The sequence below is a fragment of the Podarcis cretensis genome (assembly GCF_951804945.1).
Source record: "Podarcis cretensis genome assembly, chromosome: 1".
NCBI lineage: Eukaryota > Metazoa > Chordata > Lepidosauria > Squamata > Lacertidae > Podarcis > Podarcis cretensis.
In genome coordinates, this window is record NC_137170.1 from 40,061,050 (window position 1) to 40,087,462 (window position 26,413).

Genomic DNA, 26,413 nt, shown 5'->3' on the forward strand with positions numbered 1-26,413 from the left:
GAAGGCAGCCACCTTACTCATTACGGCCTATAATCTCCCTTGCTGACAGTCTTAAATATTAAAATGGTCCTTCGTGCCACAATCCTTTTAAAGTATTCTCAGTGCTACAGAAATAATTTTGGAAGCAAAATATCTAAACAGTAAGCATAATAAAAATGAAACAGGTTAAAGCTTATTAGCAGCAGGAAGCAAATGTGGTAAAACTCTTGCCAGTTCCCCTACATTTCTTCCCCAGCAGGGACTTTCTGTCAAGCTGTGAGTTAGTTCTAGAGTATAATGCAGGCTGCTGTTAACAGCAATTGCACCTTCCTGCACCACAGCATTGTACTGAGAATTCACTTTGATTTTTGATTTCTCCCTTTGTAATAATAATGTTTAAAATATTTCCTGCAGAGCTAAAATGTAAAGTCAAGTACTGTATGCCAGTGAAACACAAGGATATGAAAATATGAAATTGATAAGAAAATAATTGCCATATTGAAAGGCTATTTTTCTTGCCAAACTATGGGTTCCTAAGACAAGATAAGAATAATGATTAAAGTTAAGATTCCTTGAAATACCTCTCAAACATACATAATTCAATATATCTGTTACAATGTGGAAGAAGCATAACTATTTAAGGAACAAAGCCATAAATTGATAGCAATATAAAGTAGAAGCAGATCACGTCTGTCGCATGGAATCTGATCACAGACTATCAGTCTCCAAGTTTTATTCTGTGTGGTGTCAAAAATACACTCTCTTGGAGGGAGACTGCTAAACTGAGTTAAGGGGAGGTTTAAGGCCAGAAAAGGTCTAAATAATAAAAAGCAGATGCAAAGGTACGTTCAAATGATAAAAAGAGCCAACTTCACACAATATTTAATGGATATATTTCATTGAAATGCTTTATTTCAATCCAGAGTGGATTTTTTTTAGATATCTGTAAAATGTCTTTGAAAGTATACTTAGCCTTCAAAGAGTGAAATTCATCCAAAAGTTGAGAGTTGAATGGCTACAAAAAAATCTTTACTGCAATCTTAGGCTTCCTATAGAAACCCAGAACGTAATTACCATATGCTAATACTAGTGCTGAACCAATCAATTCCGCTGCCTACTTCTGATCATTTGCAGCAGAGACATGCCTTATACCTGCTCCAGGTGCTATGCAATACTTTCCCCCCTTCTTTCTAAGTTTAAAACTAGTGAGGGAAAAAATACTTGGTCCCTTCCTTTAGTATGGTAAACCAAAACCTTCCTTAAAAAAAGGCTATGGGTTTTTCCTACCCCACATGGAGGGAAATTTGGTTAACCTTTAGCTAACATGCGGCATTGTGTTACTCCAGAAGTTACTCCAGGCAATATGGTGCAGGAATTTAATATTTCTTTTTCTTTTCTTTTAGTAGCCCTTAGGATGGCAGAGAAAGAGACAGCGGTTTAGTCCAACATAGTCACAGTATTATGCCTGAGAGGAAATGCTGGCCATTTGAAATAAGAGAAAAGCAATGATTTAGAAGGCCAATAGGAGAGGGTCATAGTGCATGGGCAGAGCACTTGAGTTGCATTCAGGAAGCGCCAGGGTCAATCCCCAGGATCTTCAAGTAGGGCTGGGAGAGATCCCATCTGAAATCCTTGAATGCCTCTACTACTCAAGGCAGACAATGCTGAGCTAGATGAACCAGTGGTCTGATTCAGCATAAGGCAGCTTCTCATGCCTGAATTCATGGGGCGGGGGTGGGGAGAGGTCATTGTCACACTCTCGGCTATTCAATATTTTCTCAAAAACTAACAGATATTCTATGACAAGCGCAACAATTATTCATATACCATTTTTTCTGTGTATAAGATGATTTTTTTTAACCGAAAAAGTATGTTAAAAAGTTGGGTGCATTGGTGGGAGGGGAGACTGGGTGCAGCCGTGAGCAGGAGATTTGTAGCGGTGCTAGGGTGGGTGATTGTTTGCTGCGGCAAGGGCTGGTGTCGATAGTGTGTTGCTGCGCTGTTGCGGCAATCGGCACTGCGATCGGCGGCTGCTTGCGTCAAGCAGGCTGACAATAGGTTTATTCGGGTATGCGTGCGAGTGTAAGCGTTGGCCCTTGTGTGAGTGATTTTTGACACCCCCCCAAAAAAAGCTTAACAACTCTGGGAAATCCCCCTCAAAGATCAACAATTCTGTGCAACCCCCCCCCCCCATTTTCTTAATACTGAGTCCCCCCAAATAGGGTGCGCCTTATACATGGAAAAATATGGTAACTAGTATAGCAATAGTCCAAATATGAAGTTGCAGGAGCAGCTTAAACGTTGACAATAGGGGACGGCCCAGTCTTAGTACCACCACCATGGTGGACGTGAGTGGGGAGCCACCTGCTGCATGACACCACTTTTAACTTGTGTGAGCTGTCAGTCTGCCAGCTCAGTTCAGAGGAGAGATGGGGCAGCAAGAGACAATTAGCGTGCAAAGGAAAATCCCACACCCACTCTCTAATAACAGTGACATGTGGCGGAAGGTGTGGACAATCAGCTACAAATTTGCTCTTAAAAACTTTGGACCAAGCAGCAACTATAAATGGTTGGCCCAGAGGGAAGGTCCTTGGGTAATTAACCACAACCTCTCACTATCACCAGCTTCCTGCCAGGAAGGAATGCAAGCCCTCAAAAGGAGTGCCAAGAAAGCTTGCCAGGTCCATTGGTTGTGACAAACACCCATGGTAGCAAAGGCTGCCGAAAGAGCTAATAGGCCGAAAGAGCTAATAGGCAGCAGTTTCCCATGTCAATCTCTAGACACTGGAAGCCAACATTTTAATTGCTCAACTGCAGTTAGTGTAAACTGAGGTTCCATTGACCGATGATTAACCTATTGCAATGCTAAACTCAACATATGTCAGTGCTATGTTACTCGTCTATTAGTACTTAACTGGACAACTTTTTTTTAACAACAACAAAAAATACCTGTTAGACTTTATACTGAAAACTAAAGGCTTGTTGTTATAAATAACCAATTATGAGTACTATGCTAATTTTTGCAGGTCAACACTGTAGATCTATACAAAGCAAAATCTGCAGTTCTAGACTTACTTATCAGAGAGAAAGCCCAGCTGAGCTCAATAGGACTTCCATTTGAGTAGATCTGTTATAGGATTGGACTGTAAGGCAGATATATATATTCTCTTATTTTTTTTCCAGACAGACCCACACACACAAGAGTGAGTGGTGAGTGGGGGTTATGAAAACCCCAAATCACAAACAAGAGATCTGACAGAGTGCTATAAGAATGCATTATACAAGCCAAAAGCATTTATTCTGCTTCATGGATGAAGAAGAAAAACACAGAGCAGTTAAAGTGATTATTCACTGCTGAGCTGGCATACATGTTGCTGGGTCAGTGGCTGGCACTGTGTGCTGTGTGAAAGTTTAAAGCAGCATTAAAATGGCAGTAGTTCACATTCAAGTCACTGTAAGTATCCAGGCCTGAATGAGAGCAAAACAAAAAGGACCAGATATACTACTTTTGTATCTCACATTTCCAAAGCCCAATTATTTGGCAGTAAGCTCCTTGGAACTCAATGTGGCTGACTTCCAAACAGAAGCGTTTTTAGTCAGGGTCCCTGGCATTTCAGAGTGGCAGGTAAAATTGACACAGATATAATTCAAAATGAGTGAATTAATAAGGTAAGCGGACACTGAGCACTATAAATAAAGGAACAGAACATACTGAGCTCATGGGTAGGCAAGGCTGTGGAACTGTCTCGGGGGGGGGGGGAATCACCTTGAACTGTTCTCCCATGGCCTGGACACATCTTCTCTATTCCATAGCAAACATTATACAGACATGTTCTTACAGATCTGGGCAGATTCTCAGTATCAGTATTTTCACTAGAACTCTTATGACTGCAAAACTGCAAACTTAAGGGAGGATTTCTCAAAACACACCAGTGAGGACTGGGCATGCTCAGTAGCCAATGAGTGCCAGTTTGGGGGGAGAGACAGAGAGTATGTGGTGAGGGGAATAGAACGCCTTGCTTCCCCTTGCTAGAGTAAATATAACTGTCTCCATTTTAGCAGGTATCATGGAAATATTCACTATCTAAATAGGGTATGGGACCCTCTTGCTGAAAGATGTCCTGGAGGCAAGAGATTTTCCTGCTATGACATTTTACAGATGACACCATGCTGGAGGTACCTATTTCCAGCACTTCCATATGAACAGAGCATCACTGAGCTTGTTTTCTGTACTAGAAACTGGCAGACCTGCATGAACATGTGAGATTCGGAATGGGTTGGTCCTGAATTGGTGAGGCCTGAGGGCTCGTATGTTACCACTGGGGCAGGGCTTAAACATTTCCCTGCAGCCTGAGTCCTTCCCATAAATCCTTTTTCTTGGCTTAGCAAGAAACTTCCTTGCTATGCTCCCTCTCTCCATGCTCCCACCCACCTGCCATGGGCATGCATAACAGCGCCACTCTGGAAAGCAGGACCTTGCCACAGGTATACCCTCCCCCTTTAGTACTATTGCTCAGAGTTCCACCCACCCATGCTGCCTTCAGGATACAATACAGTATTTATTCATCCTGGTAATCATGAGTTTTGTTATTGTTTTGTTTATTTATCTGGCTTACCCTTAGTCTACTTTAGGAAAGCAGGGTACAATTAAAAGGTTCTTACAATAAAAATAATACTGAAATAAAGATGACACAAATGTGAAAGGGGAGTTCGAATCAATCCTCACCTTGTTCCCGTCAAACACTCTCTTCTGTCTCTCATTTATTAATCTCATGCATTTTTATACATTTTTTTAAAGGCTATAGTTAAAGCCATTTAAGCCATGTCCTTCATTGTTCACCATTTCATCGTTCTTTCAGTGACTATGTTCAATTATAAATGCTGCAATCTATGCAGGTTTCTCAAAATGTATAGCATATTTCACTGACCTATTTCCCCTGATTATTCTTATCTGTTTGCTTTTTTAAAAGCATTACAATCTTTTTATGTTCCTTTGTGGACCAGTTTCAAAAGGCACAGCAATTCCAAAGACATTTAGAGTTCTATCTAAGTGTGACCTGTGTTAAATATTTACGTTATAATTACCTCACAAGAATACAAAAGCGTGGGTTTTTTTTAATCCTGGCCCTTGGGAAATGAAATTTGTAAGACACAAGATGAAAGTCTCACCCTTACTGGATGTTTTGTACAGGAATCTTGCTTTTTAAATGCTAGAGTCAATGAACATTCACAACATTTCAATGCAAAATAAATGCCGCAATCCTGATATGGCAGAAGATACTAGCTAATTATATCTATAACTTTTCAACTGGATTTATACGGGACCTCATAGAAGCTTATAGCAATATCTTTCAAACTAATTGGTTTCCCCTCAATAGCATGACCAGCTACATTAATATAACCACAAGAGATTTTCTAAAAAGGAGAGCAACGTGATTAATTTTTCTGCTGCTGTTCTGTGATTCTTCCAAGGATACAGTGATTGAGTGGATGCAATGCAAAGTCTAAGAGATCCACATTGTCTCCAGGAGGTTCTTGTAGTTTTAGGTGAAGAGATGGGCCTAGCCTCTTTCCCATTTCCTCTTACTCTTTGGTTCCCACTCCCTAGCCATCCCGCCCATTCACCACCTGCCCAATTCCTGGTTCTACTATGTTCCAATCCTCACTCTAGGCTCCCCCATCTTGATTTTCTACACCCATTTCCCTCCCTGCTTGGCTCCTTCCTGTCTCATCCCTTCCTTTGCTTGCTGCTGCTGCTGCAGCCGCCGCCAATGTATACATTCTCTGAGGCCAGGAGAAACAGCAGTTCAGCTGGTAGGTGACATAGGGATGGGGATAAAGGGAGGTAGGAAATAACTTCCAACTTATCCAGGCTTTACAGATATAGTGGAATGCACTTCCAATGCCACCATCCCAAATAATCACTGTTTTCTTAGTACACCACTTTTCATGCAAAAAGAAAGCCGATACTTTTGGTTTTGGTTACACTCTATGTGACAAAAACAGAATGATCTGACCTGGCTTTTGTGCATCATATAATTGTAGAGTTGGAAGGGACCCTAAATGTCGACTTGTTCAATTCCCTGCAATGCAGGAACCACAGCTAAAGAATCCCTGACCGATGGTCACTCAACCTCTGCTTAAAAACCTCCAATGAAGGAGAATCCATCCTATTCCATTCCACCGTCAAACAGCTCTTACTTTCAGAAAGTTATTTTTAATGTTTAGTCAAAATCTCCTTCCTTGGAATCTGATTCCATACAGAAGTGCTTGGTGAAGCAGTTTTAATAGTATGACGTGCATTATAATTGTAATTTGAATCATGCAAACGTTTCTGACAAACAGGATAGGCAATTGCTCAGTGACTGGTGCAAGAGTCCCCAGTGAGCTTCATTATTTGATGAAAATTATTTATTTATCTATTGATTATTATTTTTAAAAAATAAATTAGGTTGCTTTTCCAGACAACGCCCATCCAAAGCAGCTGATGAATGAGAAGAAAACAATAAATAAGATTAGAATCACTGCCTTCCATATCAAAACCAAATGTTATATTTATTGCAGCCTATGTATGGTCGCCAAAGAAGACAAAGATAGAATTTATGCTATACATTTGCCTATGTGTGAAACGAGACATTTCGTGTGCCACCATCCCCAATGCACCATGTTTTGCATCATTACACATTGTGTGATGATGCTATCACACTTAGCTTCTCTGCCATGCACTTCAATTTCATTAGCTGGTCACTTGTCTGGAAAGGGCAATGAGGAGAAAATTAGTTGAAGCTGGGGGACAACAGCACCACACCTAGGAATCTTGGGAGTTTTTCACAGAGTTGCCCTTTATGTAACAACAGCTCTGCAATGTCCTTAAAGAGCTGTTAGTAAATGATAGAGTTCAACCACAACTCAATAATATGCCTGAGTGAATGAGAATGAACTCTTGCAACTAGTTGCTGCTATTTCATTATACTATAAACATTTGGAATCTTTCCATCCATCAATAATGCCATCTGTCCCATCCAAAATAAGTGGACTACAACCCATATGGTTTATTTTCTTTATATTGATAATTACAGGGAATGAGTTAGCAAAAATCACTCATAATATCATCATGCTAGATAATGACATTGTTACTTCTTTTTCAGTAGAGGAAAATGCAAACCATTTTCAAGAAGAGAAAATTCTAGGCCTGGGACAGGGCTCAGGAAGCTACCTTATAATGAGTCAGAGCTTCTGGCTCACTTTTGTCTATACTGACTGGCAGTGAGTGGCTCTCCAAGATTTCAGGTGGAAATCTCCCTAAGCCCTACCTGGAGATAAGGTAAAGGTAAAGGTAAAGGGACTCCTGACCATTAGGTCCAGTCGTGACCGACTCTGGGGTTGCAGCGCTCATCTCGCTTTACAGGCCGAGGGAGCCGGCGTACAGCTTCCAGGTCATGTGGCCAGCATGACTAAGCCGCTTCTGGCAAACCAGAGCAGCGCATGGAAATGCCGTTTACCTTTCCGCCGGAGCGGTACCTATTTATCTACTTGCACTTTGACGTGCTTTCAAACTGCTAGGTTGGCAGGAGCAGGGACCAAGCAATGGGAGCTCACCCCGTCGCGGGGATTCGAACCGCCAACCTTCTGATCGGCAAGTCCTAGGCTAGCCACCCACGTCTCTCTACCTGGAGATACCCAAGACTAAACTAGGAACCTTCCACATGCAAAGCAAATGCTCTACCACAGAACTATCAGAGCCTCTGCCAAGAAACACATCACAACCCTACAAAGAAAACAATATTCGCATGGATATTAGGGTCTTCCGCTGGTTCCCTCACTGCGAAAAGTGAAGTTACAGGAAACCAGGCAGAAGGCTTTCTCGGTAGTGACACCTTCCCTGTGGAACGCCCTTCCTTCAGATGTCAAGGAAATAAAACAACTATCGGACTTTTAGAAGACATCTGAAGGCAGCCCTGTTTAGGGAAATTTTTAAGGATTGATGTTTTTATTTTGTTTTTAGATATGTTGTAAGCTGCCCAGAGTGTCTGGGGAAACCCAGCCAGATGTGCGGGGTAATAATAAGAATAAGAATAATAAATGCAGGTTCGTGAAAAGAATACAGATGGCTATCTTCAATGCTGTGTTTATTTTTAAATTATATTATACTGAGTAGGATTGATCCAAGAGCCTTGCAAGCTATGAATACAAGGTGCCTGATGGACATATAGAAAATTAACTCAATTTCTGGGATTGGAATCCTGAACTTTCTTCTATTGCCCTTCTCTCTCTTGTGTGAATATGCATGCATCTCTCCAGGTTGACTGCTGTATGCGTTCATTGCCAAAGAGATACTCCTAAATTTTCAGTATGACCATATGCATCAAAGCACCACAGGACAAAAATAATAACAGAAGTAAGCTGGGTAGCTGGAGCACTTTCTAAATATTTTCCGGAAGTTTATTTTAGAAACCATTTTTCAAAAATATGATTACATGCACTTGATATCTTGCAGCCATAAAATGCCACTTCTAAATGACTTCATCTTAAATAAATAAATAAATAAAGGGAAACACTAATTTTCTAAACTCTGTAAATCTACACTTCATGAGATGATCCTCAGCTTACTTTTACTTTTACAGTGTATTTGACCATTATTTAAGCTGCATTGGTACTGTGTGCACACACACAATAGTGTTGGGAAATGTACTGCTATTTTGCTAGAGCAGTTTTCTGCTTGTATCAAGCAATAGCAGTTACAGCAAAATGATGATGATGATAATTATCTTTGTTGTACTTGTTTCCTCTCCCATCCCAATAAGTAATTATGATATGGCAGATGTCAACAAGAATAAAGACCTGGGTGGATGGAGCTTGTAAGTGATGGAAACAGTCATTTGACAGCTAAAAAACTGCAGATGAAACTGAAGAGATGATCTAAAAAGAAAAAGATGGGTTTATTATTTCAGCAAACTTTATTTCAGAGTCAAGCCCTTTACAGGTGCCACAGGGTTGGCCTAGAGCAGTGATGGCCAAACTTGGCCCTCCAGCTGTTTTGGGACTACAGTTCTCATAATCCCTGACCACTGGGCCTGCTGGCTAGGGGTGATGGGAGTTGTAGTCCCAAAACAGTTGGAGGGCCAAGTTTGGCCATCACTGGCCTAGAGAATGGTAATGAAGGACTTTTTAAAATACATGGTCAAATATGCCTGAAAGGACGCTTTAGGTGCAAAATAAACTTATGTGAAACAGGATGGCATGTGTCTGTGTTGTCAGCAGAGACTATATTCCAGAAAGCTGTAGAGTGAGAAGTCAGGCAGTGTATTGGGAACAGCGGGGCTCAACCTCTGATGTTCAAAGGTGTTGAGTCAGAGCATCTCAGCCAGCTAGGAAGAATAACTTGGCTGGGAAGATGAATGGCAAGATGGGTGAAAGGAGGAGGTAAACAAATAAGGGCCTTAGATGATGATCACAAGGTCCAGGTTGTATCATATTGAGGAAATGCAGTCCTGAGCTGTTCTAAGGCTTTATAGGTCAAAACCAGCACTTTGAACTGGGCCCAGCAACAAACTGCAGCTAGTGCAGCTGGGACAGGTTTGGAGGTATATGCTCAAACTGTTTGGCCCTGGTGAGCAACCTGGTAGCTGAATTCTGCACCAGCTGAAGTTTCCGAATTGTCTTCATAGGCAGCCCTACGTTTAATGCCTTGCAATAATTTAACCTAGAGGTTACCAAACCATAAACAACAGAAGCCCCAGTCTTATCTGGTTTGAGCTGCAGTTTACTGGCTCTCATCCATTACTGAGACGAGACTTTCACAACTGGTGCCAATTCCTTCAACTGCAGCCTCCCAGGAGTGTAAATGACCTTCTAAAGAGGCTTTTGAAGAACACAGGAGGCTCCAAGGGAGAAGAGGGATGTGGAAAGATGGGTTGCACAATTGTGTTCTGCTTGCACAACCTTTGGATCCAACCCTCTATATCTAAACCCGGTTGTTACGAATGTCATAAAATTCAATCTTAATAGACTGAAGGGGCAGAGATCCAGTACTGAAGGAGGAGTTATTTTCATTGATTTCCCCTTCCTGATACAGACCCAGCCTTTGTGCCATGCTATTCCAGAGGGGTATATAACTGTGATACTTACTACTTTAAAACTTCTTCAGAATAAAATGAAACGTAGTCAGCAAAAGATGAACTCTGAAGTTATCTAAGTAAATAAGTGCAGAACCCATAAAGCATGATGAGAAATTAAACCACCTTCCTGAAGAAAAGGATATGGGCACATTGACTAAATACTGTACTTTTCAAAAAGTTTCTAGCTGGAGTTGGTTCTTTCAGTTATTGCTTTGGGGGATGAAGACAAACTTGGTGATGAATATATCTTTCTATTAAGCAATTTTCTGTTTCAATCGTGCACAGCCACTTATGAGCCAGAACAAAACAGCTCAATCAAACCTTATTATATCCGTCTTACTTGAACCCCAACGAAATGCACTGAGAATGTTCTGATATGACTTCAAGTTAGGAGGAAAATAACAAACTGTTATTTTCAAAGCGGGTGGGGAGGGGAACGAAAATTGATATTACATATACCTTTTTAAGTTCTCTTAATTTCTTCTGCCAAGCAGCTTGAGCGACAGGAATGTACTTGCTGTCAGTTACATAACAGTTTGCCATAAGTACATGGTGGAGTTCAGCATTGTGGCTCATGGCTTTGAGGACTTTTTCAACGTGGCTTAAGGAAACCAAGGCCTCTGCTTCTATGCCTGCGCTGACAAGCTGCATTGTACACGGCACTAGGGCAATCTGCCCTGCACAGTAGAGAATATCTCCCACCTAGAAGAGAGGGAAAACAGTAGGGGGAAAACATTAAGAAAAGTGGTGAAATTGTCTTCTACGTTCACCGTGAGAGGATATTGCAAAATCATCTCTTAACATTCGTACAAAAGAAGCAAGAAAACCAGAGTAAAGGTCATTTCTGACAGGGATTTAGCTGCATCATAAAAAAGTACAGCACTGTAATAAGCTGGAACTGGAAAGTTAATACATGGAGGTCCATGTATGCATAATCACCTTCAGACAAATCAGCAATGAACTGAACAGGTAAGGCTAGAAATATGGAAATTTAACCTCTCACAAAGTCACAATATTTCCAAGGTATCAATAAAAGATTGTGTCACATTTCAAGTAAATTTGTTTACAACCTGTCAACTCGCAAGTGCACAAAACAGGGGGTAAGGTGAGGAGGTACTGTGACATGTTCTAGTCAGCAACAATTCTCATTAATTTAAGGCAGACACGCCAGGGTCACCATCATTCCTTGTGGTACGTTGGCTCCAAACAGTAATTCTTCCCCTCCCTTCCCTCAGCGAATAAGACAATCTCACAAATATTTTTTAAAGAGCCATTGGTTGTGTTTAGGGTTGAAAAGTTTTGCAATGCTAATTTGTCTGTGATTTGTGTACTTTTTATACACATATATTGCAAAATTTGCATAAGATTAAGCATTACTTTGCATTTAATTTAAATGAGCTATGCAAATTCCATTCACACAATATTCATATGAACTGAGGTATAAACAAATAACATTTCACTTATTTTTCTACCTTTACTGCCTTATCTGACAGGCTTGAGGCAGTTGTAGTATAGCCCAACTCTTGGATGCCCGTGTTGTGGTAGCGATGATAACAGCCTAGAGTTTTTGTCGTTGTTTTATTATCCTATATACCAACTACACCCTTTTCTGGAGAAACTGGATCTGGCATTAGTCAGTTATGCCTTGGCCACCTCCAGGCTTGATTAATATATTGTAATTTACATAGATTGCTGCTTCTGAAAATGGTGTAGAAACATTCGTTGTTTCAGAATGCAGCCGCCAGGGCTTTCACCAGAGCCAAGCTATAATGCTACATTACACTGATCCTTCACCATCTTTACTGGTTACCAATTCACTTCTAGACTTGATTCAAGGTGCTTGTTCTCCCCTTTCAAGCTCCAACAGGCTTGAGACTAGAGTAAAAGGTAGCCAATGTGTTGTCTCTGAATGTTGTTGGACTCCAACTCCGAGTCATAGAGTAAAAGAGTCCCATAAAACAATCAAAATGAGCCTGCCTGCACACGGCTATCCAGAAAATCCTTCCCCATGTCCCCATACAAATGGACACCAGGGGAAGACAGAATAGGTAAAGGCCTCTCTTAATGGCCAGAAGGTTCGTTTTTAATAGAGCCCTTCAGAAATTATGGTCTCAAGCCATAATGGGCTATAAAGATCATGATCAGCAGTTGGAATTGTATCATAATACAAATTATCTTAGCATAAATTATTTTGGGGGAATTATTTGCAGAATGTGTGTGTGTGTGTGTTAAAAAAAACACAACCTGATGTCCTCAAAGACATGGCAATCAAACCATGTGACAAACCCATATGCAACTCCAAATCTGTCCTTATAAAACTGCCTGTGTCTCACAGAAGACTCACACATGTAGCTATTGGAAGAATATGTTAAAACTATTTGGCAATCAAATTCTATGATTAGCAGCTGAAGAGGGGGAGGCAGCGGGAAAGAGAAAATATAATAGATCAACTGACACCCATCAACTATATTTTTAAGTTGTTTAAGATGTCTAAAATATTGTTTTGCATGCTATATATAACCCAAAAAATGGAAGAGAACGAAATGCAATTAATATTTTTGTTAAGAAGAACAAATGGTCTTTGTATGTGTGGGAGTGGGGAGGGAGGATGTGTGCTATTTAAAAATATGTGCCATTGAACAAGGGAGTCCAGCCAGCTATCAAGTGGCATATTGACAAGATGAGCAATGAATCCAGGAAGAAATTATTTGGAAGGGTGATATATTTCTTAAGAAGGGTTTTTCCCCCCCAAAGTTAACTCAGTAGACAAGGCGAATCCCCAGTGCAGGTCATTTACATTATTCCACTAAAAAATAACTTCCTGTTTGACCTCTATTTTAAATGCACCCCCCACCCCGAACATTAATTATCAGTTTGAAAGAGCTGTTCAACCAGTTCATTTCCCCTATTCTTGAACAGATTGTTTGAGACATAATATGAATACTAATTACTGATAAAATATCTGTCAGTGTTTTGAAATATGTACCAAGATAACACCGTCTTAAAAGTCTCCTGGATACTTCTGGTAAAATTAACCCCCTCCCCAAAAAAGTTGTAAACAAATCTTAAGAGCAATTTGAAGAAAACTGGCATAACTGTTGGCATCGATTCTGAGATATCTTCCTTGCATTCTGAAATAATACTTTGTCTCTTTATAAATTCTAAGATGGCAAAGTGAAAGGTAACAGAAAAGCACACAACTCAGTGGTTTGGGTAAGAAAATGCCATTGCCTGACTGGAAGTCTTTTGCAGGAACAGAGCTGCAGTTCTGGACACAGCCCATAATAAGGTATAAGGCCAATTCAGATTTCACTTTAGTTTCCTCATAGCAGCCATTTTACAAAATGGCTTCTTAGGTGTTAGTTATTTTAGTTGCATGCCTATTACAAATTGACGCTAGGGGGTGCTGTTTCCAAAACATGCACTATTTATTTATTTCATCTATATAGGCATACCTTCTTCTAAGGAGCCCAGAATAGTCAACATAGTTTTCCCTACACTTTCAATCCGTGCAACCACCAAGCAAGGTCAGTAGGATGAATATTATGTTTGCTCTTCGTTGAGTTGACTATAGAGAGGTGAGGTGGTGGTAGGAAGTGGTTTTGCCCAAGTGAGAAGATGGAGGGGAGGGTGAGAGGTGTAGTGGGGTTGTCTTCAGGGAACTTTGTGGGCACGTCCTGGGAGAATGTGTTTGGCAGGGAGGCAGAATGAAGGGTGCCCACCAGAAATGGTCATGCCATTGGCTGGCAGCAGGTGGCATGACTGAAGAAGGGTGGGATGATAAGGTTTACCTGGGTAGGAGAATTGGGGAAGGGGCTGACTTGATCCTGTTCTGCCTACCTGGGTGCAGCACCAGCCTAGACTCAAGTGTTGGAGGGACATGTTGCAATAATCCATCACGATTAATTTTATTAGCACTAGGAAATTGCTCCACCTAGGGGTGGTGCTACAGAGCCTACACTTGTGTTTGGGTTATGGAGACAGGGAGGCTGTTGGTGTGGTGCCCCCCTTGTTGCCCAGCAGCCCCCCTGAGCTGGTCAAGGTGATCTCCACTGTGATATTAGATCACTCCAGTAGGTCTAGCCCAGTGTTTCCCAACCTTGAGTCTCCAGCTGTTTTTGGACTATGTCTCTCACCATCTATAGCTAGCAGGACCAGTGGTCAGGGATGATGGGAATTGTAGTCTGAAAATAGCTGGAGACCAAAGGTTGGGAAACACCAGTCTAGTCGACTACCTCAAAGCAGCATGAGACTGTCTCAAGATGCCGGTGGCCTGATGCGCAGACCTGAATTTTCCCAGTCCTATACCGTGTTGGCTTTCCAATTTAGCTGTTGCAAGTGCCAATATGTTTTGTGGGTGCTTTGCACATTTTGACATATCCTTCAAGGTGGACAGCAGAGAAAAGCCTCTGTAAAGTAACACTTTCATAGCTGCCCTTAAAGGGCCAGGGCACACACAAAGTACTAACAGCTGGCTACGACGCCAGGCTAAAATTTGCCTAGCCTTGATTCGGAAGCATTCCTGGAAGCAAAAGCAGCATTTCACTCACAAAACAACATAAAGAAAATAAAGGACTACTCTCTCTCAGAGCTGACAATGGCCATTTAGAAACTTCCCCAGCCAACTTGGCTCAGCCTCCCAATAGTCCCAGAGCTACGGGGAGAAAGGCAGAGATCAGGAGGGGTCCTCCACAGACAGCTTCATTTTAAATATATGCAAATTGTATGAGTAAATTTATCAGCTTTGACGCTTTTTCCAAGCAGACAAGGTCAGGCCGGTCTAAAGGTAGCATTGTTAACCCTTCCAGAAGACTAAAAAAGCTCTTTATGTCTGCATCTATTCAGGCCCACAAGCAAGGGAAGGTGTACTGCCCCCTACTCTTTTATGGCACTTCTATGGGAACTCCAGGGTGAGCACTGCTGGTTGTGGAAAGGCCTCCATTGCCAGAGTTGGCAAAAGCCTTGGAGCTCTTGTGATGTGGCTTATTCAGGGGAGTAAGCCTCACAATTAATGAAAACAATTCCCTTTTCTCATTCTTTACACATCATGGCTGGCTACATACAGCCACATCCCTCAAGCTTTGCTAGTTCCTTAAATGTGCCTAGTGCTCACTACCCATGAATCCAGCCTAAGCTAAACCAGTGCCTGGCTTTATGAAAACCCAACTCTGTCCAATCTCAAAAGTTCTCTCTAGAAGCCAGTATTTGCCTCCCTAGCTTTGTTTTGGTCAGGTGAAGACAGACTAGAACAAGTTCATTCAAGAGAGTTCATTCCCCACAAAAGGCAGAGGGATTTCTGGGGATAAACCACAACTAGGGAGCTCTAGTGTGCCTTGGGGAAACTGGTAGAGTGTACCAATAAATTAATCAATGAACTTATATCAACATGCCTCCTTCCAAGCAGCACCCAATGGCAGCAGCCTGTCTCTCTGCCTCATAAGCTGAGCATTCCAATTGTGCTTGATGGTGTGTCCAAGTCTCCAAGTCTCTCTGAGAGTCACTCTAAGAGTGCATGCCCGCTCCCCATCAAAATGGCATGGCCAGTGCAGCCTCTCACACTAAGGCACAATGGACAACCTCCTCTGGGGTCATATAATGCTGCGGTACCTCCACATGGGCACTGTGAAGTGTGTCCTCAGACAGGCAAGATCCAAGCTTTAATTCAGAAAAAACAGTGTGCCTCAGTTACCAGTTTAGACTAGAGCTGGCAGTCCATGCTGAGTCCAGCTCACCAACCTATTCCATCCACCTGCACTAGAGGTCAGGGCAAGGTACTGTGGGGGAACAGTAAGGAAGGGGAAAGGCAGGTCAGACTGTCGATGTCTGGGAGGAAGCAAACAGAAGCAAACTCATTTGAGATGCTTTGGGGACCATAAACTCAAAAGTACACTTCCATAGTTGTTGTTTTCTCATTTCTCTTCCCTGCCTAATTTCACCAGTTCAAGTAGATATTCTGGGTGGACACTGGCATGGAGACTCCAGTCTGGCAGGGCTACCCAATCAATGAGCAGTTTTCAACCATGAAGATTTGTGTGTGGAGGCACTGCTGGGTGGAAGAGTTTCCAACTGCCTCCCATGTTGGGACAGTCACATCCCTTGGGGTATGTCAAGCTGCCTACAGTAGACTGGGTATCCGAAACAACACTGTTGGCAAGGAGGTAATCCCAGTTTTTATGGGGGTAAAAAAGAACTTTCTGGTGAACTTCATACAAAAGGAGTTGTCACAACATATTGCGCCAAAGAACTTAATAAATAATGCTAAGTTTTCAACTTTTCCTCTGTAGCCCACACGTGAAGGCAAGTAGGATTGGATTGATCTTTATTACGGCCATTGGCCCGTTACACGACAGTTTCCCATGCCAGCATAATATACTTAAATCTCCAAATTTAAAATCGCCAAAACTTACAAAAAACAAACAGGAACCAAAGCAAAATAAAAACAAAGACCACCATCATACATTACAATAAATTTGTAACCTATACATCGCCCTCTGCTCATAAATTAATCAGGGCGATTTAGCCTTCTTAACGAGGTCTGCTTGGCCAATATTTTATATCCAGCAAATGTATCACCAGCATATTCTCTATGGAAACAAACCACAAAGACTCATGTTCCTCACCTGTCCGCAACACATGCTTTTTCAGCAAAACATTTTATTCTCATGCCTCTTTTTATTCCATGAACATAGCTCTCCACATCAGAGCTTTCCAAACTTTTCAATGTTGGTGACACACTTTTTAGACATGTATCATTTCATGGCACAGTAATTCAGTTTTACTAGCAAACCAGAGGTTAAAGCAACCCCTCCAACCTCGAGAGAAGCGCAGGGGGCGTCTGCACGACACGCCGGCACACTAAAGTGTCGTGACACACAGTTTGGAAAGCTCTGCTCTACATAGTTTGGGCCACATTTAAGACCTAGTCATTAGTAGTAATGGAAGTTTCATACTCCCTGCTTCTTGTTGACACATTTGCCAGGTTCACACATAGGCTATGGTTTACAGGCAATGTATTAAAATAAAGATGTTGCTTCTGTAGATTTGGCAAGTTTCATGGCAAAACACATTTAAGAGCAAATAGTATTTGCTGGATTGAATGGAATAGAGCCCATTGATATACAGTGGGCTATATGATCAAAAAAATTTTTACATTATTAACAGTGGCTCATCACTACCAGCATTTTAAAAGAAATAAACTGAAACGAAAGTAACCAAGGCATTAAATGGCAATATATATCATTTACCCGGTTCACCTGTCTCTAAAATAAAAAGGGGGCAATATACAATAAACTAAACCTTTGTTCTTGCACGCTGCTATCTGAATGACTGCTGCCCTTTAAAAGGTTAAAGTTCACAGAAGATTCAGCAGTACTGATTACCCCCTCCCCAAAAAATAGCCCTACATTACAGTTCAGTCAAGGTAAATAAGCACAACTGACAATGTGTTAATTGGCCGCCTCTGGTCAGCCATGTGTACCTCTGACCTTATAGAGGGTTTAAATCAATTAAAACTTCAGGCAATAAAGACCTCTTGCTGATTAAGTTAGATAGAAATTATCTTTTCTAAAGGGATTACAGCTTTAAGGTGGTGAGCCTTTAATTTAATATATGGTAATTCCTTCTTCCTACGTCCCTCGTATTTAGCTAATGGCAATGAAATTGCATTTGGTAATGTGGAATCTTTTATTGAACTTTCCAGGGCAAACAGAGTTTTCAGAAAGTTTTTACTTAAATAATTGGTGCATGTTCAATAATTTAAGAATGTGTGAATCCGTTTTGCCATTGTGTTTTGTTCTGCTTTTGGGGGGTAGATGTACAAAGTCACAGCATGTCACGTGCAGGCTTTGGACTTATGATATAGGAACTGAATAATAGCATTTCTCCTCTCCCTGTGAAATAGCCAAAACAGTCCTATATTTGGAAAACAAGGAGATGTTTTTCATTAGACATGCAATATAAAAAACTGGTTTTCTACTAAACATTTTTGATTCACATCTGTGGGTCAGTTTGTATAAAATGTTTTCAACTGGAAAGTGCTGATGGCCTGTTAGGACCCTTCTCCTCTGCTTCAATTCCTTCCCTACCTAGATTTGATTTGCATTTGAACCAGGCAAGCACTGGTTTGATTAAACAAGAAAGAGAGGGAAGGAATCTGAGCATGGGAGTGGGGGACCCACAAGAGATTGTTCAATCCTGCAATGTGCTCCTGGTCCTCAAAACCATGTTACATGTGAATTGACCCAATCATTTGAGCCTCTTTTGATATGAAAAATATGTGTTTCAGTTAAAATTCATGAATCAAATTAACTCACATGAATATCCCTGAATCTGAATTAAGAGTGACCAGAGGTGATTGTTCATAGTGATATGCGGTGATCCAGGGAAAGCAATAAGTGCACAGATCTGTTCTATCAGAGGTACAACCGGCTGCTGCATAAAGGAAACCCAACCTACATGCAGCACCAAGTTCAGTGCACAAGTAAACATTCCAAAAGCAGACTCTAACTCAAGACACAGTGTGGCTTCCAGTCACACACGTTAATGCTATTCAACCTTACTACCTGGGTAACTCCTTGATTAAACTTTGATTCATCTAACAATCCAATTATTTGTGGATCTGGACTGCAAAAGTGAATTCCATAAGTTATTTCATGTTGACAGGGTGATCTTCCACCATACCTGGCTGCCATTTTATTCCCTTGCAGGATTCCAAACATGCTTTTGTCCCTATATGGAACTCCCATGGAGGGTTGGAGAGTTGTAATGGAAAAACAGAAGGAATTAAATACCACTACCCATACCCTTGTTTCTTCACTCCTAAACACCTGTTAAGAAGCCGCTGTTCCTTAAAAAAGCCATCAAGGTGCTGTTACATATATCTGCATGGAATGTGCTTTAAGTTGCTCAGCTGAGATGCACCAAGTCTTTCTCTGCCAAAACATAGTGACACATGACAGAACAGTGAGAAGTCATTATTTCAAAAATGCAAGACCACTGATCCTATTCACTTACTAAACAACCTGACTTTAAACACTACAGAACCAATTAAGGAAGAATCTATAAACTGTCTAAAGTTTTAAAGCATAATTAGGGCTGTGTGTATTTCCTCCTAAAGGATCTGAGTGATATACAAATGAAAATAAACATTAATTAAAGTTTCAGTCTAAACAAATAAATAAATGTGTCCAATTTTTAAACAGACAATGAAGACTGAGAAGAGGAGTACCAACTACATTAAGGCATAAAGAATTCAGTGTTAGAAATAAAATAGTAGGCTAGTCAGACTTGACAGCACGTTAAGATATAATTCTGGAACTAATGAGTAGAAGAAATGCAAGAGCTTCTGGATTTTAATAGTATATGATACAATCACTGAAGAAAATAATTTAAATCAGCATGGATATAAACATTTTTTAACTAGCCAGGGGAATAAGAGAAGTTTAAATGAAAAATCCCAACATATTAACTTGGGACAGGAGTTTAGTGGGGTTCCGTAGGGATTGATGCTAGGTCTGATTTTGTTTAACATCTTCATTAATGCAATGGAAGATGGGATTAGCGGCATACTAATGAAATCCACAGAGCACACTAAGTTGCAGAGTGTTATTAACATAAATGAGAAAAGAGAAATAATACCAAAGGCTCGAGACAGGTTAGAAATGCCAGCTGGAGACAAAAATATGAGATCTGATGGGTGAGCGCAACAAAATCCAACTCCATAAAATTTCAGAAAACATGTAAGGATTGAAGAAAAACTGGTAGAAAGATGAAAGTGACCTATAACTATGGTGATAACGGACAGCAATCTGGCCATATTATTACACTGGATTACTGGTTTTATGTTTAAGACATCACAATAAAAAGGAGGGAGGTGATGGACATAATAGATTACAGCCTCCAGTTTTGGAGACTTCAAAACCAGATGATGTTGGAGAGAATTTATAGCAAAGGAACAAAGCAGCCCCTGAAGGTCCTGGCTGATAAGGAAAGGATTTTAAGAGGAAAGCTAATGACTAAGAGAACCTAATAATGACAATCATATTTTGAAGATGTGCCCACTATGGAAGGGGGGGGGGAATTACAGAGACAAAGAAGTGCATTGAATGTTGTGAGATGTCATCATTATTATTTACTGAATTCATGTTTGCTAACAGAAGAATACAGACAATATGGATCACTGCCCAAAGGAAGCATATATCATATGGAATATATATTCTCCAGACCTTATGTGACTTCCATCAGGTTCATTTTAAGACAGATAGATATGGTCTTATGAATCCCAAAGTGTTACGGAATTTAAAACAGAGAAGGTGGCATCATTTATTGGTAAAATGATTATGTAGGCTACCCAGAATGTGGATAGGGAGAATGAAAAAAGAGGTACCCTCAGATTTATAGGACAAAACTTCTAATCAAATATGTTTCTTTTAAACAGGGGTAGATAACCTGAAGCACTTTAGGTGTCGCCAGACTATAACTCCCATCATGGCAACGCTGGCTGAGAAGGATAAGCATTGGCATCTGACATCTGGAAAGCCACAGCTTCCTCACTCCTGATTGAAAACACTTATAATTGAACACATGATAATGCAGTCATTTTTCTCACCAAAAAGTTACTCAACTATGTGCTAAGAATGTCACATTTAGTTATGAAGATTTGTACTTTGTATGCCTTCCCCAGAGTCCTTGTTGTATATATGAAAGATCCAATAGCATCACAAGGGATGTATGATTCACCTGTCACAATAAACCTTGGGATCAAAATGAGGCTGTATTCTATAATTGTTTTAAAGAATATATGCCTCCTCCACAAGATGTCCAGAGGGTGGTAACATGAGAATGGGCCTTTTCTGCAGTGGCTTCCCATTACTGGAATGCTCTTTCCAGGGAGGTTCAGTTGGCTGGTGGGAGGCTTATTTTTATCATGTATTTTGTATTTTCATATTGCACTTTTATGTGGTGGACTCTCCTGAGATCTACGGATGAAGGGAGTATACCAACCAACCAACCAATTACAGTGGTACCTCAGGTTACAGATGCTTCAGGTTACAGACGCTGAATAACTAACCCAGATGACTCCACTAACCCAGAAATAGTACCTCGGGTTAAGAACTTTGCTTCAGGATGAGAACAGAAATCGCGTGGCGGCGGCAGTGGGAGGCTCCATTAGCTAAAGTGGTTCCTCAGGTTAAGAACAGTTTCAGGTTAAGAATGGACCTCCAGAACGAATTAAGTTCTTAACCTGAGGTACCACTGTAACTAACTAACTAACTAACTAACTAACTAACTAACTAACTAGCTAACTATGTCAACTAACATCTCATGGAGGCTCTCTTAGCTCCCACTGATACTTGAGAACCTGAACATCTGGGTTTTTTAAAAGGCTTCTAGGCCTCACAGCTAGCAGGAGACACTTCACATTGAATAATAAGTTTCTTAAAAAAATACAGAAACCAAGACAAAAGGAGGTTTGTCAATAGCTTATTCAGTTGCTTCCTGTGGTTTCTAATTCTTCCCCTTTGTCTCTGTACTTCACTTGATTCATATAGTATTTTGGGTGCAGCAATGCTGACATAATCTGTTGTGGAGGCAGGTTTGCTAGCTGGTGTGTCCAGCAGTCCTGGATTCCATGTTGAGAGACCAGTAACTCAAGAACCTCCATAAAAATTTGTTTTAGATTTAATATTAATGCCAAATAAATTGTACAGGATGCAATCCACCTTGTACCCCTGCACTCATGGAAGGAGGAGTCTGACAGCAGAAGAGGAGGGAAGGAATTTCTTGCCAGTTCTCCTTCCAAACTGAAGCCCACATTGAAAATAAGCGCCAGAGAGTTGAGGGACCCTACAGAACAAGGTGGAAGGTGGTGTGAAAAGTTGTGTAGTGCAGAGCAAAACTGGCAAAAAAATAATAATCACCTCCCTTCCTCTTCTGTTAGTGGATGTCTCTGCTGGATCAAAAGCCCTTTAATGAGTGTTAGTGCACCAATTGGGCTCCACTTCATTATTTTCCCTGTTTTTATACTGAACCAAGCATACAGGAAGTGAAACAAATAATAGAACATGGTGGAAATAATATTTAGGTGTTAGGTGTTTTGAACTTTCATATCAAGAATGAACCAGGAAATATATAAATGCTCATGGAATGAAAAGAATACTATACTATATTCTGTATAGGATGATATAGTTTGTAAAGAGCGATGTATATATACTTTTAGCGTCTCGCATTCATACATCTCATTCTTAGAATCTCATATAACTCTGTCACTTGAACACTAAAAATTACTTCTAAGAAAACTTTGGCTTCTTGCGCCGTATATTAAAAGCTTTACTTCAGGATTGTTACAATAAAACAGCCAAGGATAGCTGACCAAAAATTTCTAAATTGAAGTTTCCATTGACACTTCCATTCAAGGCTGTGACATTATACAGGAAACTTGGCATTCAAGGAGACTTGAGATTGCAGTCATAAAATTTAATGAAGAATGAGTTAGATTTTTGCCATTCCCTACCTGTCTTTACTCTGCCAACTATCTCCCTAAATTAGTGTGATTATAAACAGAAGAGGGATGGCTGGGCAGCCAAAATATTCTGTAAGAAAGGTGAAAGCAGTACATCACACCACAGTAATTCACAGTGTATGAAACACATTAACAGTGTGACACTCTATTCTCATAGTCAGATGCTCTCTCCCAGCAGACACTTGACTCTCTAAGCTAACTCAAGAATCTGTCTCTCGCAAAGGTTGGTTCTTTCAAAATGCTGACTGGGGAGAATGGTGAGACAGGCAGCAAGCTACAACTTTAGTAAACAGATGATCAACAATAGGACAATCAACATTGACTTAATTTCAGATTAACAACTAACTTTGTGTGACTTTAACATTGACCGTTCTCAAAGGGGAAGGGGAGTACTAGAAATCCTTGAACAGATTATAGTGGGGAACAGTTCCACATCTCCATGGAACCCAGTACAGACAGAATATAAACTAAGGTCAGTGCAGGTTAAAACACGTCGTGTTAGAAGTGGTTAGATTTTGATAAATAGGATTTGGTAACGCTGCGTCTTTAAGGAACATTTTCAAATTCATACCAGCTGGAACTCTGGTTTCCTCTATGATTCTGTCAAGGATTAACTAAATTTTAGAACTCATCCAGATGGGAGAATTCCATGCAGCTGGTTCGGCACGTTAGCACAAATCCCCGAGTGCCAAAAGCAGTCCTAGCAAAAAGACAACACACTACTTTGCGCAGAGCTTTTTGTGCAACATTCCTTCACATGGACCGCAGAGTTGTACTGACCCCTTGTTCCCTTCTCTGCTGTTTAGACAGGTGGGATAAGGAAACGGGGCTGACATAGTTGCCAGCTGTTTAAATGGATGCACAGATGCTGCACTATAACAAAGAAAGAAAAACGAATAGCTGGGATAAAAAAGGAAGTCCAGAATTGACCTTGAACCACCAAGCTCTAGAAAATACGCATGCTGAGACACCAGTTGCTTCCTTGATTGTTAAGTGAGCTGTAGTCAATGACATTTCATTTGATTTCTCTGCTGCAGACTCAGAGCAAAATTTGTGGTCTCTATGACTTACAAACCGAATAGTGAGAACACAAGAAGCACTGCTAGATTAGAAAAAGTGTCTATCAACACCAGCATCCCTGTTCCCACAATGGCCCACAAGATGCCTATGGGAAGCCCAAAAGCAGGACATGAGTGCAAGAGCATGGCTAGGATTATTCAGCTTCGTTGAAATGAACACAGTAGCCTTTCTTAGGGAAACTCAGGTGCAAGGTTGTTTAAGCAGAAAGTGTAAGTGTAACAAAACACACACAGGTGGTCTTGCTGCTTTGTACTTGCCACTAACAATTAGCTCAAGAACTACTTACAGGAGCAGCAGAAAGACAGAACACAATTCCCCTTAGGATGCTGCACTTACACAAAGCTATGCTTTGTATTTTGAAATCCAGTGACAATAATCAGTTATTGCAGTATAGTTCTTCAGGGTCTCCATTTGTAGCTTGTTGTGAGCAAAAAGTTTACTTTATGCATCTCAGGTGAAATAGGAGCTACGCCTAATGCTGTCATGGAGCTTTTGGGCCACATTCCTTTTTCTTTCTAAAGTATGTTTTTATTACATTTTAACAGTAAGTACAACAAACATCACGTTTCTCAAACATAGCTGCAAAATAACAAAAGGGTCAGATGAATATATTTCCCTAAAGCCAACAGACTGTGCAGGTACAGGGAAGAACAGACACAAAGCCCACCACTGCTACTGCCACACTTCCAAGATCGTTAAAGGAATAAACACACTGATTACAATCCATAGTATAGAATGCATATGAGACATCTATCTCGCTGTATCTGACATCATTGGCAGAAGAAGTGTAGGCAAATTTACCTGTCTAGAATTTGAGAGGGCTTCCACATTGGAAATAAAGGAGACCATGGTGCTGTAATACTTTTTTTTTTTTTTTCAAAATGAGGATGATTCATTTGTTTAAGCCACCTTTCATCAGCCTTCCTGAGTATGTTTGTACATAAACAGTGCCGACCAAATTTTATTACACCAGTGCTCTTTAGATGGTTGTGTGGAAACCTACCAATCACGTACTATGCAGGACTTTACTTCAGTATACAATTGTTTCACAATATATTTATGCAGAAAGAATTTGGTTCCAAATAATGAAGCATCATAGCTTTGGGAGCCATCTGCAGTCTAAAGTGGAGAAATTCATGGAAGGAATCAGCAACCACATTTCAGATCTCCTGCACAGTTGGCCAATGCCCCCAGAGGGGAAAGTGCAAACTACCCTGTGAATGTGACTGTGAATGCAAATTAAGGTTCTGCATTAATCTGCACCTTTGGCATTCAACTATTCAGGACCAATTCTCACTTTATGCTGAGTTTCCCCTGTCCCATCCAGCTGACAGAATCACCCCTGCAATCCTGAGTGATCTAAAGCCATCTGAATTTTGATACTTGTGGCATCTTGGTACTTTCACATTTCTATTAATAGAAAAGGAATTGGCATGGACAAGATTTATCAAGGTGTACAGAGCTGCTTGCCTCTTCAGCCTGTTGAGATGAGTAAGAACACCTCTGTCTTCAGCCTTTAGAAGTAGATAAAGTCAACTCTATGTCACAAAAGTTGTTAACTAACATTTGCCATTGTAAGTGGTTCCAATTTACTTGGTATTGGGATGATTTTGCCTAGATGGTAATTATTTTAGAATAAACAAACCAGGAATTTTGACATCCTAATTATAAAAAAGAAATGAAAGCAATGATGGGGTACAGGGAAACACCAAAACCTAAATGTTCTAGGAATTACAGTTGCTAGTTAATAGAGTGATATGATTGCTTATTTTGCAATCTAGTCATTCTGATTTTGTAAATCAATAGCTAAATTAATTAAAAGAAAAGGCTTGATTGGTGTCTTCATTTAACTGGTGCTTGAAGTTTTGCTATAGGGAATTTTTAAGCAGGTGAGTGAATGCCTGAACAAGAAATGTATTGTATAAAACATTGGCATATAACATATATATGTCAATAGCTCAGCAGCTTACCCAGGAAACTGAGAGTTAACCTGTGTATGCCATATATTTTTAAAAGGTGGAAATAAATCTGCTATGGGGAACTGGTTTGATAGACCTTTGAAGGTCTTCAAAACACTCGGTAATATGTTATTCACTAAAAATATTCCCACAATTCTCCCATCTCCCATCATTCCTTGCCTTAAGATTCAACTGTCAACTTTGATGTGCCTTTTAAAGTACCCCTCCAAGCCTGAAAAACCATGACTACAGACCACAGAAGAGAACTCTTTGCTTTGAAACTATCTGATAAATCAGAAGATCATTTACCTGCAAGCATTATTTGGTGAAGCTAAAGCGGCACATCAACCAGGAGCATCTGAAGGCTGAGGCAGCAAAACGTCAACAACAAATTGTCATTGGCATTACATTTATGAACCTTCAAACAGCATCAGATCTTTTCCATGGGAAACCAGATCAGGTCAGACTGGAGCTGAATATTTCTTAACAAGCTAACCATCAAAAGAACTTACGTTTTGAATAAAAAGGCTATCATTTGTTGATTTGAATATCAAAGGGATACACTGCAAACTCCCAGTCTAGAAAAACCTCCCTAAGCTACACCAGACAGGTGTTTAATAATCTATTATTAAGGCACTATTTTAGGTTACTCAGAATTATTAAAAAATAGCTGTAACTGTGAAGCTGCAAATGGGACTGCACAAAGAAATGAATGCTATTAACATACTATTAACAATTCAAAAGAATGAGTTGACATA

At 40.5% G+C, this 26,413-nt stretch overlaps 1 protein-coding gene across 4 annotated transcripts in view; it reads right to left on the reverse strand.

The window, feature by feature from the left end:
• The window catches only part of DPH6 (diphthamine biosynthesis 6), a 228,915-nt gene that overhangs the window by 58,105 nt on the left and 144,397 nt on the right, over positions 1-26,413 (reverse strand). For 3 of the 4 annotated variants that reach the window (XM_079954619.1, XM_079954617.1, XM_079954616.1), the window contains exon 13: positions 10,557-10,799. The exons of the other annotated variant lie outside the window; for it this stretch is intronic. In XM_079954619.1, coding sequence (XP_079810745.1) covers positions 10,557-10,799 — 243 coding nt within the window. The remainder of the gene's footprint in view (positions 1-10,556; positions 10,800-26,413) is intronic. 4 annotated transcript variants of the gene reach the window in all.